The following is a 16498-nucleotide window of genomic DNA, read 5'->3' as shown; positions in this document are numbered from 1 at the left end:
CAAAGAAACAAATTTCTGATAATCTGAACTGCCACCATTTTTCTCTCAAAATGACAAATACTATGTTAAAATGATGAGTCTTAGTGTTACCAAGGTTTTGGAAAATGAATTTTTCTTTAATTCAAGTACAATTAATATTCAGTGTCATATTTGCTTGAGGTGTACAACAATGATTCAACAATTCTATACATTTTTCAATGTTCATCAAAATAAGTGTACACTTAATCCCTTTTATCTATTTCACACCCATGACCCAAACCGACTCCCCTCTGGCAACCACCAATTTGTTCCCTGTGTTTAAGAGTCTGTTTTATTTTTTAGCCATTCTTTGTTTACTTGTTTTGTTTCTTAAATACTTTATGAGATCATACAGTATTTGTTTTTCCCTGTATTTCATGTAGCATTATACCCTAGGTCCATCCATGTTGTTGCAAATGGCAAGATCTCACTCTTTTTAAATGCCTGTGTAAAATTGTGTGTATGTATGTACCACATCTTCATCCATTCATCTATCTATGGACACTTGGGTTGTTTCCATAACTTGGCTATTATAAACAATGCTGCAATAAACATAGGGACATACGTACCTTTTCAAATTAGTGTTTTCATTTCCTTTGGGCAAATGCTCACAAGTGGAATTACTAGATCATATGGTAGTTCTATTTTTAATACTGTTTTCCATAGTGGTTACACCAATTTACATTCCCACCAATAGTGGATAGGGGTTCCTTTTTCTCCACATCCTTGTCAACACTTGTTATTTCTTGTATTTTTTATTTTAGTCATCCTGACAAGTATAAATGTTGGTATTTTGATAGGAACTGCATTACATCTATAGATTGCTTTGGGTAGTACAGATATTTTAACAATATTGGTTCTTCCAATCCATGAACATAGAGTATCTTTCCATGGGTTTGTGTCACCTTCAATTTCTTTCATCAATATTAAGTAGACTTCAGGTCAGGATACAGGTCTTTCACCTCCGGTTAAAGTTATTCTTAAGTATTTTATTCTTTTTGTTGCAATTGTAAATGGGATTGTTTTCTTAATTTCTCTTTCTCCTACTCCATTATTAGTGTATAGATATGCAACAGATTCCTGTATGTAAATTTTTTATTCTATGACTTTACTGAATTCACTTATCACTTCTGATAGTTTTTGGGTGGAATCTTTATAAAGTTCTCTCTATATATAGTATCAGGTCACCTGCAAATACTCAGTTTTACTTCTTTACCAGTTTGGATGACTTTTATTTCTTTTTCTCCATTGACTGCTTTGGGTAGGACTTCCAATACTATGTTGAATAAATATGGTAAGAGTGGACATTCTTATCTCTGATCTTAAAAGCAAGGGGCTCAGTTTTCACCATTGAGTATAATGTTAGCTGTGGGTTTTTCATATATAGGCTTTATTATGTTCAGGTATGTTCCCTCTAAACCTACTTTGCTGCGGGTTTTTATCATGAAGGGATGTTGTACTTTGTCAAATGCTTTTTTCTGCATCTGCTGAGATATGTTTTTTATCCTCCTCTTATTATAAATGTAATGTATCACTCACTGATTTGTGAATACTGACCCACTCTTTGCATCCCTGGAATAAATCCCACTTGTTGATGGTGAATGATTTTTATAATGTATTGTTGGATTCAGCTTGTTAATTATTTTGTTAAGGATTTTTATATCTATGTCCATCAGAGATACCGGGATGTAGTTTTCCTCTTTGGTAGTATCTTTACCTGACTTGGGAATCAGGGTAAAGCTAGCCTCATAGAATGATTTGGAAGCTTTCCTTCCTCGTATTTTTTGGAATAGTTTGAGAAGTATAGTTATTAACTCTTTAAATGTTTGGTAGAATTCACCTGAGAAACCATCTGGTTCAGGACTTTTTTTTGTTGTTGGGAGTTGTTTTTCTTTTTTTTAATTACTGATTCAATTTTATTGCTAGTAATCAGTCTGTTCACATTTTATTTCTTCCTGAGTCAGTTTTCAGGTTTTTATGTTTCTAGGAATTTCTTCTTTTTTTCTAGTTGTCCAATTTGTTGGCATTGCAAATTATGTATTTTTTTTTCTAAATGTTTATTTGAGAGAGAGAGAGAGTACGTGAGAGCAAGGGAGGGGCAGAGAGAGAGAGGGAAAGAGAGAATCTCAAGCAGACTCCACACTGTCAGTAGCAGAGCCCAATGCAGGACTCAGTCCCACAAACCATGAGATAATGACCTGAGCCAGAATCAAAGGTCAGATCCTAACCTACTGGCCACCCAGGTGCCCCCAAGATAGATATTTTCAATGCTGATAGGATTAAGGGGCTATTTGGAAATATTTCTGCAAAACCTTTAAAATAATGTATTTTGATCCAGTAGTACTAGTTATATGAATCACTTATAAAGAAAATGATATGGGCATCAAGATTTCTAAATGTCTAATTTTATTTAAAATGAAAGTTACAAAACAATCAAAACAGAAACACAAATTATGAAACACTGTGCGGTGAAAAGCCCTGTATCAAAAAATACCAAAATAAAATAAAATACCAATAGGGAAAGAATCATTCTACTTTCATACAAGTATAATTTTAATATAAGTCTAGAACACATAGAAATACACCAAAATATTATTTTTTAAGATTTTATTTATTTATTTTTAGAAAGCAAGCATGAGCAGGGGAAAGGGGCAAAGGGAGACAAGGAGAATCTTAAGCAGGTTCCATGCTCAGCACAGAGTCCGACACAGGGCTCGATCCCACAACACCAGGATCGTGACCCGGGGATCATAACCCATGTGAAATCAGGAGTCAGAGGCTTACTGACTGAGCCACCCAGGTGCCCCTAAAGATTTTATTTTTAAGTAATCTCTACATCCAACGTGGAGCCTGAACTCACAACCCTAAGATCAATAGTCATGTGTTCTTCTGACTGAACCAGTCAGAAGCACCTATACCAAAATATCAAAAATTAGGATTATGGGTAGTACTTTTCTTCCTCTAAAATTTTTTCCTAGCTTTTTGATAAGAGTTTAATGCAAGATAAATAAAAAAAGTAGTAATATTTTAAAATTATACATCAAAAAAACTCTGCCAACAATTTACCAGGTGCTGACTATATACATTTTACTATGGAAGGTGATATGATGAATACAAAAAGTGCTTACAATATTTCCTGATAATCAAAAACAATCTAGGGGGAGTAAGGAGGCATCCAAAGTATGTACCTAGTGTCTGGTGTAAGAGCAGTTCATGTATTAAACTAGACTGGAGAAGGCCCCCCACGCTTTGAGCAAAGCTAAGGGAGTTTGCCTCATATTGAATAAGAGGCTTCTCAAATAATAGTTAACTTTTACCCCCTATTTCTCAGTAAGCCATCAGCAGGAGCTGTTAATGAAAAATAAAAGCAAATGTTCTCTGCTACTTGCTAATGGTATGATATTAGACTTTAAGTTTGGATTCTATAATTTAATAATTCAAGATGTTAATATTTCATGAACCAGCAAATCTCAAAATATAATTTGAGAGATCAGAATGGGATGCCAACAATTTAATAGTAAGAAAAAAGGGGAAAAAGGAGGAAGAGACACTCATTATTACATGCCTATATTTTTCTCTTTTGTTTGAATTAGTATCAAAGAATTTGTGGAACCATTCTCAATTTGCTATGCTTCTTTATACAGTCACATCCCTTCTTTAATATAAAAGATAACTGTATCAAAAGAAATCAACTAAAAATGTCCAAATGAGTTATTTTTATTAACCTAAGCATCTTATTCTAAGCAGCACTTTCTTAGGTAAGTTTTCTAATACATGTATTAAAAGAACATGATTAATTTGGGGTAAGGGACATTACATATGTTTGGCAAGGCCTTTCCTGGATCAAAGCATGACTTCTCAGAATCCTTCTCCTTGTATCTCTTCCCCAGCCTTAACCTAAATTTTAACATAACATATTCTAGAACTCAATAAAATAATCTATTTTTATTTATAAAATATCTTCAATATAAAATACCTTCAGAATCAGAACCACATTAAGCCACTGAAAAGCAAGCTCTAAATTTCATAATATAATTTGTCACACAAACAGGACGCTTACTAAAAGATGAAGGATGGTGCTATTAATAATTATGCTACAAAAAGCCTATCCTAAATCCTACAATATGTCTTTTCAATCTCTTAAATTACTTCCAACTGCTTTGTGTTCAGGCTAGCTTCAACCACCAATAGAACGTTATCCTGGAACTTCTGCTCAAGTAGCCGAAAACCTAGAGTTTAAGTTAACCTAGCTATATTTTTTCTCTTCCATCTTAATCTGGGATTCCTTCTGGAATCCTTCTGGAATTTATGAAGAGACTAAATACCAGGAAAACAAACAGATCTAAAAGGATTTTTAAAATAACATCTTAAAAAAAGATATCCTGCCAGTGTTTAATAACTGAAGAATAATCTGCTGTTGTGTATAGTATGGAGTGACGGTGTGAAATGCCTAGTTCTGAATGATGAGGAAGTGATATAGCAGATCTAAGAAATATGGATGGACATGATGGAATGCAAAGCCTAGCAAATATATAGTAAGGAATTACCTCAACATATATATAATATATAATTTTCTTCAGTTTAAAAAGAATTTGTAAAGTGTTTTGGTGGGTAGGGGAAAGAGATCTGCACTATATATGATTAAAGTTAGTACACAGCATAATAAATGGTACAAGCACACTCAATTATTACTGAAAGTATAAGTAAGGTATTTTAGCCAGAAGCATTAAAATAAGTTAGGTCCCCCTCTTTGATAACAAAACTAGTAGAAATTACCACATTTCATGTATTATTTCTTATATTAACATATTTCTTATATTATTAATAATAATACAAATACTTGTAAGAATGTACATAAAGGCATTTTTCCTAAAAATGACTTCATAAAATAAAACCATTATATTGATATAAATATATATAGATACAGATAGTAACAGTCATATCTTTACTTACTTGTCCAGCCTTTGAACATCTGCATAAAAGATGACATAAATGTGGATGATGCCTTTGGAAGATTAGTGGATATCATGAAGAGAATTAATACTACCTGGAACACCCAGGTTTAAGGCACAGCATGACATAAGTACTGGAACAATACAGCAATGTATTTACCAAAGCTAAACATGTGAAAACTGGTAGGTACCTTTGGATGTAACTGAATAGAGGCTATGAAAATTCTTAATTAGAGTTCCTAGCTTTTAGGACTTAAGTTCTAAATAACTCATACACAATTAATGCTCTTATCCTAGCACTAACCAGCTTTTACAATGTACTGTCTTCTGAAAAAAATAAAATATTTACTGCATATCTTTCACTCTAATTATCTAAAAGTAACTGTGGCATGCAGATTTGTGTTCTCCTTTCCAGAGTGTGTACAAAAATGGGAAAGCAAGTACCTAGCCATGAATTACATTACCCAGATCACCATCACCTTCGTAGCCAAAAGCTTCTAAGAAGTAGGTACTACTCCATTCTCTCTATCCTTCCACCCACTGAATGCAAACAACATTGCGGCTCTAGAGGAAAGAGGGTCCAAAAAATGGAAGGAGCATGATCCCTGAATCACTATATGAAAGAGAGATGTCTACCACTAATTCTGGTACAGAATGGTTAGAGAAGAGAAATTATGTCTATCATGCATTTGAATTTTAACTTTTATAGCATGTAGAATTACTCTTATATAGCTGCTAAATTGTTAAGAACAGGTTAAAATACCACAAAGTTAATTTCAGAGAGACATTCTAATTATGTGTAAAAAAAAAACAAAAAACAAACCCAAAACCCTACTTTTAAGTAAAAACCCTACTTTTAAGTGAATATCAACCTATCATTTGAGGATTTTCAAATGGTTATGAAATAAAATAAGCAGTTTACATCTACTGCCCTAAAACATTCTGTATATATTACTTTTCATTCTAAGAAAGTGGGGGAAATCAAGACTAAAGTGCTTTGAAAAAAACAACTAATTAAAATACTATGTAACAAAACACACACAAAAACTGGAGACAAAGTTTATGTTTAGAACTTCCTTACTCTTCTTCTCAAACAACCTAAGAGTTTTAAGGCTCTAAATTGTGAAATATTCTGACCAGTTCTTATCCTTGTAGAAATTACGAGCAGGGGACATCCATGGAAGCGTATATTGAGACTGCTTTCTATTGGGAGAGTAATTCATCCCTGGCCCTCTTCTCAAAACAGGCAGAGCTAGCAATGTCCATCTCATCAAGGATCTTAACACTTACTGAAACTTTCAAGCTTTGCAATGAACATTTAGAAATTCAAACGTTATTATATTAACACTTTTATCCATTTTAGTAATTACTCAGTGATGCATGCAACTTCCATGAAATCATTACATAACTTATCAATTCAAACACAAGTTAACAGGTAAGATTTAATAAATAAACTCAAAGGTGCTTTTTCACTTTCTTTGGTGTAGTCACAGAGTAAAATGCACTCAGCTAAATCTTGGGGAAGAATTCCTCTGCATTTTATATGTGAGATTTGGCAACAACTCCATTTGTAAATTAGAGACTAGGAAAAAATCAATGTCCTTTAAAAGTCCAAGTTTTCTTTACATCAGAACAAAGCTCCCTCTTTGACAAACTATTCTCTAAGACACCCATATCTCTTTCCAATTATATTTGTTTTTAAGTTTTTTATTTATTTATTTTAAGAGAGGAAGTGAGTGGTAGAGGGGCAAAAAGAATCCCAAGCAGGCTCCGTGCTAATCACACAGGGCTCAATCCCACAAACCATGAGATCATGACCTAAGCCAAAATCAAGAGTCGGCTATTCAACCAAGTGAGCCACCTAGACACATGGCAATCATATTTAAATGGATAAAACCAGTTTTCCTTTCAGAGTCAGAGAAAGACAGATACCATACGCTTTCACTCATATGTGGATCTTGAGAAACTTAAAAGAAGACCATGGGGGAGGGGAAGGGGGAAAAAAGTTAGAGAGAAAGAGGTAAACAATAAGAGACTCCTGAATAATGAGAACAAACTGAGGGTTGATGGGGGGGGGGGGGGGTGGGGAGGGGAGTGGGTGATGGGCATTAAGGAGGGCACTTGTTGGGATGAGCACTGAGTGTTGTATGGAAACCAATTTGACAATAAATTATATTTTTAAAAAAATCAAAGAGAAGACTAAACTGTGTCATTATGTACATTTGATTTACAGTCTGACTCCAATTTCTTATTTATAGAAGTTATTATTAGTACACTAAGATGATTACTATTAATCTATAGTTTCTCATGACATATTATCAGATCATTTGATTAGTAGGATGGATTTCCTTTCCCTTGTATGAATAGAAAATCTATGAAGGCAAGGATCGGGCAAGTTTAGTTCATTTATATCTCTAGCGCCTAACCCAATGCCTGAAATAATCGGTTTTTGGTGAATTTTTGTTGAATGAATAAAATGTAAATCCAACGTTTTTAGCTGATATCTGAAGGTACAAAATTCAAATGACAATGGATTATAGACACTCATTTAAATGCTGACTAAGCTCATAACTACTACAATGACAAATATCCATTACATTAAGTAGCATGAATGCTCCAAAATTCAACATGTGTTTCAAAGTCAAAATGCCCACACCAAATTATTCCCATACCTATCCTCCAACACCTCTCCTCATGCAAATTTTCTTTCAGTGAACACCACCATGTCAAACAACTAGAAATTATCTTAGATTCCTTCCTTTTTCTCATCTTTCAGAATCATTCCAAAGCCTTAATATTTATAGAATCTGTCAGTTCCTCTTCATCCTCACTGATACTCTATAAATTTGAACTTGCATTTCTTTCCAATCGGATCAGTAAAAAAACTAGATTAGTAAGAAAAAAAGTCTGATTCAAGCCCTACACCCTCCAAATCATTATCTAATCTGCATCCAGAAAAGTATTTCTAAAAATGCTAATACGATGAAGTCTTTTTCTTTGTAAAATGCCATCAATTTCATAAAAAGTCAAAACAATCAATGTTCATAATCTAACCTCTCTCAGCTCTATTTTTACTAGAATATCTTATGCCATCTGTGGTCAGAGGTATAGATCTCATCTTGTCCTGTTTCTACTGTAAGAAATACTCTCTGCCACTGCATAGCTAATTCCTACTCCTCTGTCAAGTCTCAGTTCAAGTTTTATCTATTCAGGCAAGGCCTTCCATGACCCTGTTTCTAGACAGGCCTAAGTGAACTTTTAGTGTTTTCAACCCACCCTGTATATCCCTTTCACTAAAGCAGTCTATTACATCTTTTTCCCATGAGAATATATTCCATGAGGATGAAAGTGTGGTTTTAGTTCTGAATATAAAGCCTTGGATTATAGGAGGTACACAAGTCTCTATTTAGCTAGTGAAATGGATTCTTTACAATTCTGATCGGGAGAAAAGATAAGACGACAGTAAAGTCATAAATAGTTGTAGGAATCAAGGATGCTGAATAAACAAAAGAAATCAGGTCCTTTAATACAAATTTTATCAAAGCCTTCACATTTTGTACCTCTCCAAAGGGGAAGGGATATGGTCCTTTTCCAAACACACTGAATACAGAAGTCCTCCTTTGGGGAAGCATTTCAAAAACACCTATCTATTTTTATTTCAGATAATAAACAAGAAAGACAGGAAGGTAAAGAGCACTCAGGTTCAAAAACACTTAATATTTTACAACCACACTTGTTTCTTTTTGTTTCTCTTTCAGTTTCAGTTGTAGCACCCCACATACACCTCTCTAATCCCATTCTCTTTATCCTATCTTCTCAGTAAGTAACCAGTATCAACAACTTGATTTTAAATAATCTCATGTACGTGTTTATGCTTTACATAAGTGGAACAATGTATTATGTATCATTCTGTAGCTTGCTTTCTCCTTTAAAAACACACTCCAAAGGTAAGAGAATTAAAAGCAAAAATGAAGTATTGGGACTTCATCAAGATAAAAAGCTTCTACACTGCAAAGGAAACAATCAACAAAACTAAAAGGCAACTGACGGAATGGGAAAAGATATCTGTAAATGACATACCGGATAAAGGGCTAGTATCCAAAATCTATAAAGAACTCACCGAACTCCACACTTGAAAAACAAATAATCCAGTGAAGAAATGGGCAGAAAACATGAATAGACACTTCTCTAAAGAAGACATCCGGATGGCCAACAGGCACGTGAAAAGATGCTCAACGTCACTCCTCATCAGGGAAATACAAATCAAAACCACACTGAGATACCACCTCATCCAGTCAGAGTGGCTAAAATGAACAAATCAGGAGGCTATAGATGCTGGAGAGGATGTGGAAAAACGGGAACCGTCTTGCACTGTTGGTGGGAATGCAAACTGGTGCAGCCGCTCTGGAAATCAGTGTGGAGGTTCCTCAAAAAATTCAAAATAGATCTACCCTATGACCCAGCAATAGCACTGCTAGGAATTTACCTAAGGGATACAGGAGTGCTGATGCATAGAGGCACTTGTACCCCAATGTTTATAGCAGCACTTTCAACAATAGCCAAATTATGGAAAGAGCCTAAATGTCCATCAACTGATGAATGGATAAAGAAGTTGTGGTTTATATATACAAGGGAATACTACTTGGCAATGAGAAAGAATGGAATATGGCCTTTTGTAGCAACGTGGATGCAACTGGAGAGTGTTATGCTAAGTCATACAGAAAAAGAGAAATACCATATGTTTTCACTCTTATGTGCATCCTGAGAAACTTAACAGAAGACCATGGGGGAGGGGAAGGGGGGGGTAAAGTTACAGAGAGGGAAGGAGGCAAACCATAAGAGACTCTTAAAAACTGAGAATAAACTGAGAGTTGATGGGGGTGGGAGGGAGGGAGGAGAAAGTGGGTGATGGGCATTGAGGAAGGCACCTGTTGGGATGAGCACTGAGTGTTGTATGGAAACCAATTTGATAATAAATTTCGTATTAAAAAAATAAAAATAAAAAAAAAGAAAATGCATTTCTGAAATATATCCATAATGGTGCCTAGAGCTCTAGTTCAATCACTATAGAGAATTTAAGTGTTCCAATATACCACATTTTATTTATCAATTGTCCTTTTCATAAACATTTAGGGTTTTTTAAAATTTTTTGCTGTTACAAACAAAACAGCAATAAAAATTCTGCATTTGCCTCCTTTATATATACCAAAATTTCTCTAGAGGTTACATCTAGGAATTGAATTGCTTTTCTTCAAAGTAATTTTTTTCTTCAAAAAAAAAAAAAAAAAAAAGTGGCTTCTACAGTGTAGGTACTCCTTATATATTTACCAAATGAATGCAAAATGGATAGGTCATTCAACTTTTCTTAATACTGCCAAATTTTTCTCCAAAGGGGTTATTTCATATTTATACTCAGAACAGTTGGCACTCTAGTGCCTTACTGACTCTTAGCATCTTCCATCCTTTTAATGTTACTCAATCTGATGAGTGTGACACAGTGTTTTATACTGTTACAGCCAAAATTTTATTCTCTCATCCTCAGTACTTTATTTGAATGGGCTCTTATTTCCTATCACATGTTCTAATTGATTATTACTGCTATACAGAAGGCTGATTTTTTTTTAATGTTTATTTTCTCTCTAGGAATTGTGCCCAATGAACACTTTCATTAGTTCTAATGGTCTACAAAGACCATTTATCCCAAAATTTCTACAATTATGTATTCTGTGAATATAAATAATATTATATCTCCCTTACCTACATAAGGAACTTCTCTCTTGTTCCTAATTCACCAAGAGTTATTATTGTTCATCACAAGCATCACCTAAATTTTATCAAATGCTTTTTCTAAACATTTCGCATCAGTTCAGATAAGGCTCGGTTCCCGCTTCCATTTGGTATATTATAGTAAAAGATTTGCTAATACTAAACTATCCTTGCATTTGTAAGATAAAACCTCTAGGTCTTAAAAATGTATTGACCTCAAATTGTTAATATTTTTATTTAATTTTCTACCACTTTTTCTATTTAATTTCCATTTCTACTTTAATTATCTTTCTTCCTAAGTACTTTCAGATTTGCTGTTTCTTCTAGTTTCTACTGCTTTTGCTAATATTAATACATTTAAGACAGTATATTTATTTAAGTAGTACTTTAGCTGGTCCCACTATTTTTACTAGCAGTACTTTCACTAACATTCACTCATCAACTCTGTATATTTCCTCTTTATCACAAGAATTACTTAAAAGTACCTTTTTACATTTGTAAGTATAATTTAGAAGGGGAATTTATTTTTTGTATTTCAATATTACATGTACTGGAGTCAGACAATAGGATCAAGTATTCCTTGATGAAGTATTTCAAGATTTTTTTAATCCTCCCTGTTCTGCAGTTTTACTATACTATTAAGAGCTATGTAATTATTTTCACTTACCTTGCTCACTTCTGAGAACAAACTCTAGATCTGAGGAAATATGTCAAAGAAATTTTTCCAAAATTATCTCTTCAAAAAACAATGTCTTTTCTATTCCCTTTGACTTCCTCCTCTGGCATATTCTGGAACCCTTCAGAGCTGCTCTTTCCTATTTACTTCTCTGGGCTACATTATAAATGAATGCCTAATGAAGGTCAATTCCTGAATTCTACATTTGATGGCATCCATTTCCTTCAGCAAAACTAATTTACTAAATTTACCCCCTTTCTGTGTTACATACAATTTCTTCTTTCATCTCTCCAGTATCTTAAATATACTTATTTATTTCTTTTACTACTCATCCCTCCCCATCTAAAGTTTTTGTGATCACCTCTGCTCATTGTGGTCACTCCACTGCAGAACCAGATCATATAATGTGGGCTTAGAACTTCCTGCTCTAAGGTAATATTGTGAATTTTTAAAGACCCAGTCACCATAAGTGAAGCAGACATTTCAATCCAGGTCCTGGTTTTAAGAACTGTCTGCCTTCTCCCTTTCTTTAGCCCTTGATTTCCCATTAATGAGGTTTTAGAGCAAGTTATTATCCAAATGAAGACCCTCCTGAGTATTAAAAAGGTCTCTACTATTAATAACTACATAGACAATAAGCATAAACTAGGGGTTTGAAAGGTATCCTGAGATATATGATCACCCTAAACAGAAGCTTTAGCTTATGTGGCAGTTATCAGTGGCTTTCTTCAGACTCCTTTGCAAGTGTAGAGACTCATGTTAGGCCCTGGCTTCATGTAATTAGCCTGACTCTATTCCTCTATGTTTCATGAAACATTTTTATTCCTTTTAACACACAAGAACCAAACTCTTGGCTACAAGTACCTGCTTCTCTACACTAAACCCAATACTACTTATCATTATATGTTATCTTCTACTTTAAGCACAGAAACATTTAGTTTCTAAACTCATTAATGTCTGCATTCTTTTTTTAAAATCTTATCTATCATTACTTTCTGTTTGAAATGAGGTAATAAACAGCAAGATTAGTGTGCTACTTTCAACAAAAGAATCTTATCAATTTTTTAAACATGTATTCCCTTTATTCAGCAACTACTTTCAGGAATTTGTTACAAAAACACTCCCACATGTAGATTTCAGGAGGATATAGGAGGATTCAAAGAAGTACTATTTTTAATAGAATAAAACTATTCTAGTTTATATGGATAGTAAATTAGTTTTAGTAGTATAGTTTGTACCTTACTTCTTTTTTAAGAATAAAGCAACCCAAATAAAAACTGTTTAAATAAATCATGGCCAAGCCATGTTAAGAAACAGTATGCAAACATTAAAAATTACAAAGTAAATTCACAGAGGAAAAAAATCCCACAATAGAATGCTGAATGAAAAATAAAAATCACAGAAGTTTGTAGATTAATTTGAACATAGCTAGGAAACAAAAATATAATATGAATAATAAAAAATTATACCAAAGTAAAAAATGTTTTAGGCAGAGGTCAAGGAAGAATAGAGACAAAAAGTTGAAAAGGTGGGTTAAAACCAAATTATGGAAAGCATTAGTGTCTGAACTACTTATCTTTACCTTTCACAAAATGTGAGTTCAAAAGAATTTAAGCAAAGATTGTTAGTATGAAGTAGCATTAGGGAAGAGTAATAAGAATAAAAAATATAGAACTCTGGACAAAAATGAAAAATTTGTTTTAGTTCCTGTTTGTTTCAAATACTAGGCCAGATTTTATTGACATTAAATTTTAAGGATTTTGGGGGTGCATGGTTGGCGCAGTCGGTTAAGCATCCAACTTCGGCTCAGGTCATAATCTCATGGTCTGTGGGTTCCAGTACTGCATTGCACTCTGTGCTGACAGCTCAGAGCCTGGAACCTGCTTCAGATTTTGTGTCTCCTTCTCTCTCTCTGCCCCTCCCCCTGCTTGTGCTCGTTGTCTCTCAAAAATAAACAAACATTTAAATATTAAAGATGTGGGGCGCCTGGATGGCGCAGTCGGTTAAGCACCCGACTTCAGCCAGGTCACGATCTCGCGGTCCGTGAGTTCGAGCCCCGCGTCAGGCTCTGGGCTGATGGCTCAGAGCCTGGAGCCTGTTTCCGATTCTGTGTCTCCCTCTCTCTCTGCCCCTCCCCCGTTCATGCTCTGTCTCTCTCTGTCCCAAAAATAAATAAAAAACGTTGAAAAATAAATAAGTAAATAAATAAATATTAAAGATGTTTTCATATTTTTAAAAAGCTGGTATTGACCTTTAATACTATATACATTAAAAGTATCTTTATATATACAAATATCTTGCAAAATAAAGTTTTACGTGAAAAAAATGAAAGCAAAGTACAGAAATGCAATGTTTAAATTTACACATAAAAATAAACTTCCTTCATTTTTCTACTTGTGTTCTAATAGTGTGCATCATCACACTATTCCACCTCCCTCCCTTCCCACACAAATTCCAAGACTCCTGATCATATCAATCTGGTTACATACATAAAAAGCAGTAAAGACTAAACTCCCTTAACGCAAAAGGATATACAGGGAGAAAATAAAAAGTATACTAAATAAAAAGTTGTAAGAGTAAATCTGTTTCATAAATTACCTAATTTAAAAAGAAATTTTAATGTTTATTTTTGAGAGAGTGTGTGAGCTAGGGAGGGACAGAGAGAGAGGGAGACACAGAATCTGAAGCAGGCTCCAGGCTCTGAGCTGTGAGCACAGAGCCCAACACAGGGCTCGAACTCATGAACCGTGAGATTATGACCTGAGCCAAAGTCAGACACTAAACCGACTGAGTCACTCAGGCACCCCCATAAATTACCTAATTTTAAAGAAATTAAAAATGAAGTATCAAAAATGAGCAAATAGTGAATAAACATATATAACTTTAATCAATCACTGGTGATCAAAGAAATGCAAATTATTCTGGATTACAATTTTCACATATGTTATCAAATAATTCCTAAATTTAAGTGTTGCTAGGCACACTTCTGGTGAAAGATACACCAGTAAAATTTTGGGGGGAGTAATGTGATATTTATCACAGAGTTAAGAAATACCCTTTCACCAAATTACTTTACCTCTAGTGTTTTAAAATGAAAAAAAGAGGGGCTCCTGGGTGGCTCAGTTGGGTAAGCGTCTGACTTCGGCTCAGGTCATGATGTCTCAGTTTATGAGTTCGAGTCCCACATTGGGCTTTGTGCTCACAGCTCAGAGCCTGGAGCCTGCTTCAGATTTTGTGTCTCCCTCTCTCTCTGCCCCTCCCCTGGCTTGCACTCCGTGTCTCTCTCTCTCTCTCAACAATAAACCTTAAAAATATTTTTTTAAGTAAATAAATAAAATGAAAAAAGATCTGAAGACATAAATATGAACAATGAATAAATTCTATAACAGCAAAAAAAAATGTAAGGACGTACTAAAAGAATAGTAAAATAAGGTTTATCCTTATAATGAATTAGTTAGAAGTCAATAAATAAGAGCTTTTGCAAAATATTTAATATTTGTTAACTTAATGAGAGAGGAGAAAGAAGGTTATAAAATCACATACACACATAAAATAATCATGAACTATTAATTGTGGTTATTCCTAGTTCACTACATAGGAATTCTATTTTATAGACTTTTTTCTTTTAAATATTGTTCAATACACATATGTTACTTATATTAAGTGAAATTCTAAAAAATAGACTACAGCAATAAATCTTCTCTTAGGCAGCTATCATATGCAAGTCATTTTACTCAGTACACTGTAATCGAAAAGTGCATCTTACCGTTAAACAAAATGCCTTTGTGACAGTGTTTACAAAACAAGTAAAACAAAGACAAACTTAAACTTCTTAATTATACCATCAGCAGAAATATATAAAACATCACTTAATAGGTTCCACATAGATTACTGACTATATTGCTTTGTAAATAAAACAAAAATACTTAAAATTTACCTGCATTGCACTTTTCCCCAATTTCACCACTTCAAATAGTGTGACAGGCTCCCCTTCACCATTCTGTTGAGGGTGCCCATTAGCTCTTCCACGGCCTGTTCCTCTAACAGTAGCTTCAATTCTACTCTTCTCTCCTGGAGATTTTCGAGGTTTCTTGTTTGTAGACTGAATAAAAGATGAGGAAAAAATTCAATTAAATACAGGTACACTTTGCTTTTATGCAAAGTACCAGTGAAAGGTACTAAGAACTACTACACATAAGAGACTTAATTCCTGACCAAAGGAAGCTTTACAATTTGTTTTCCATAAATTAAAGTGCAAATGGTAGTTTAAGCTATATAAGACAGGAAAATTTATAAAAAGATTTAGTGTTTTACACAATAATGCCAATGCTGAAGATTTTAATCACGCCCTCTTTTGACATCTCCCTCTTTATACTTTCAATTCTTTCCTATTTCTTCAGAAACTTTATTTAATAAAACATTGCTTGGAAATACTGTATATTCAACTTCTTTCTCTACAGAGGTCCTCAAACATTTCTTATCTAGTCATGTAACAAATATATAGTGAACATACTTATAACTATTCTAGGTACTAGAAATTCAACAATAAATAAAACAAATATTCCTGCCTGACAGAATTTACTCTTCAATTAACATCACATCCCATCTGTAAATCTGTTTTTTTACAAAAAAACTGAAGACAGTACAGAACATTTCCAAATACATCATATCCACTTACCCTTATTATTACCTCCTTACCACTTGTATGGTACATCTGATTCAGATAGTGAACAAATACTGATAGATTAACAAAAGTCCATACTTAGTTCAGATTTTCTTAGGTTTTTGCCTTATGACCTTTTTATGTTCCAGAACTGCATCCAGGATACCATATTACATTTATGTCATGTCTCCCTAAGCTCCTGTTGGCTTTGACAGGCTTTCCCTGGTTTTATGGTGACTTTGACAGTTTTGAGGATTACTGGTCAGGTGTTGAAACAACGTTCCTCAACTAGGTTTTGTCTGATGTTTTTCTCATCACTACACTGGGGTTAAGGGTTTTAAGAGGAAGATGTAAGAGATAAAGTGTTATTTTTATGACCTCATATCAAAGGTATATACTGTCATAATGATTTCTTACTGTAAA

At 33.9% G+C, this 16498-nt stretch overlaps 1 protein-coding gene across 2 annotated transcripts in view; it reads right to left on the bottom strand.

Moving 5' to 3' along the window:
- Positions 1-16498, bottom strand: part of STAG1 (STAG1 cohesin complex component) — a 401929-nt gene that overhangs the window by 248496 nt on the left and 136935 nt on the right. For both annotated transcript variants that reach the window (XM_060638731.3, XM_078432318.2), the window contains one exon: positions 15350-15514. In XM_060638731.3, the coding sequence (XP_060494714.1) occupies positions 15350-15514 (165 nt within the window). The remainder of the gene's footprint in view (positions 1-15349; positions 15515-16498) is intronic.

This window comes from Panthera onca, chromosome C2, assembly GCF_046562875.1.
Source record: "Panthera onca isolate mPanOnc1 chromosome C2, mPanOnc1 haplotype 2, whole genome shotgun sequence".
In the NCBI taxonomy this organism is placed as follows: Eukaryota; Metazoa; Chordata; class Mammalia; order Carnivora; family Felidae; genus Panthera; species Panthera onca.
The sequence above is the reverse complement of the archived record's forward strand: the minus strand, read 5'-3'. Positions and strand labels throughout refer to the sequence as shown.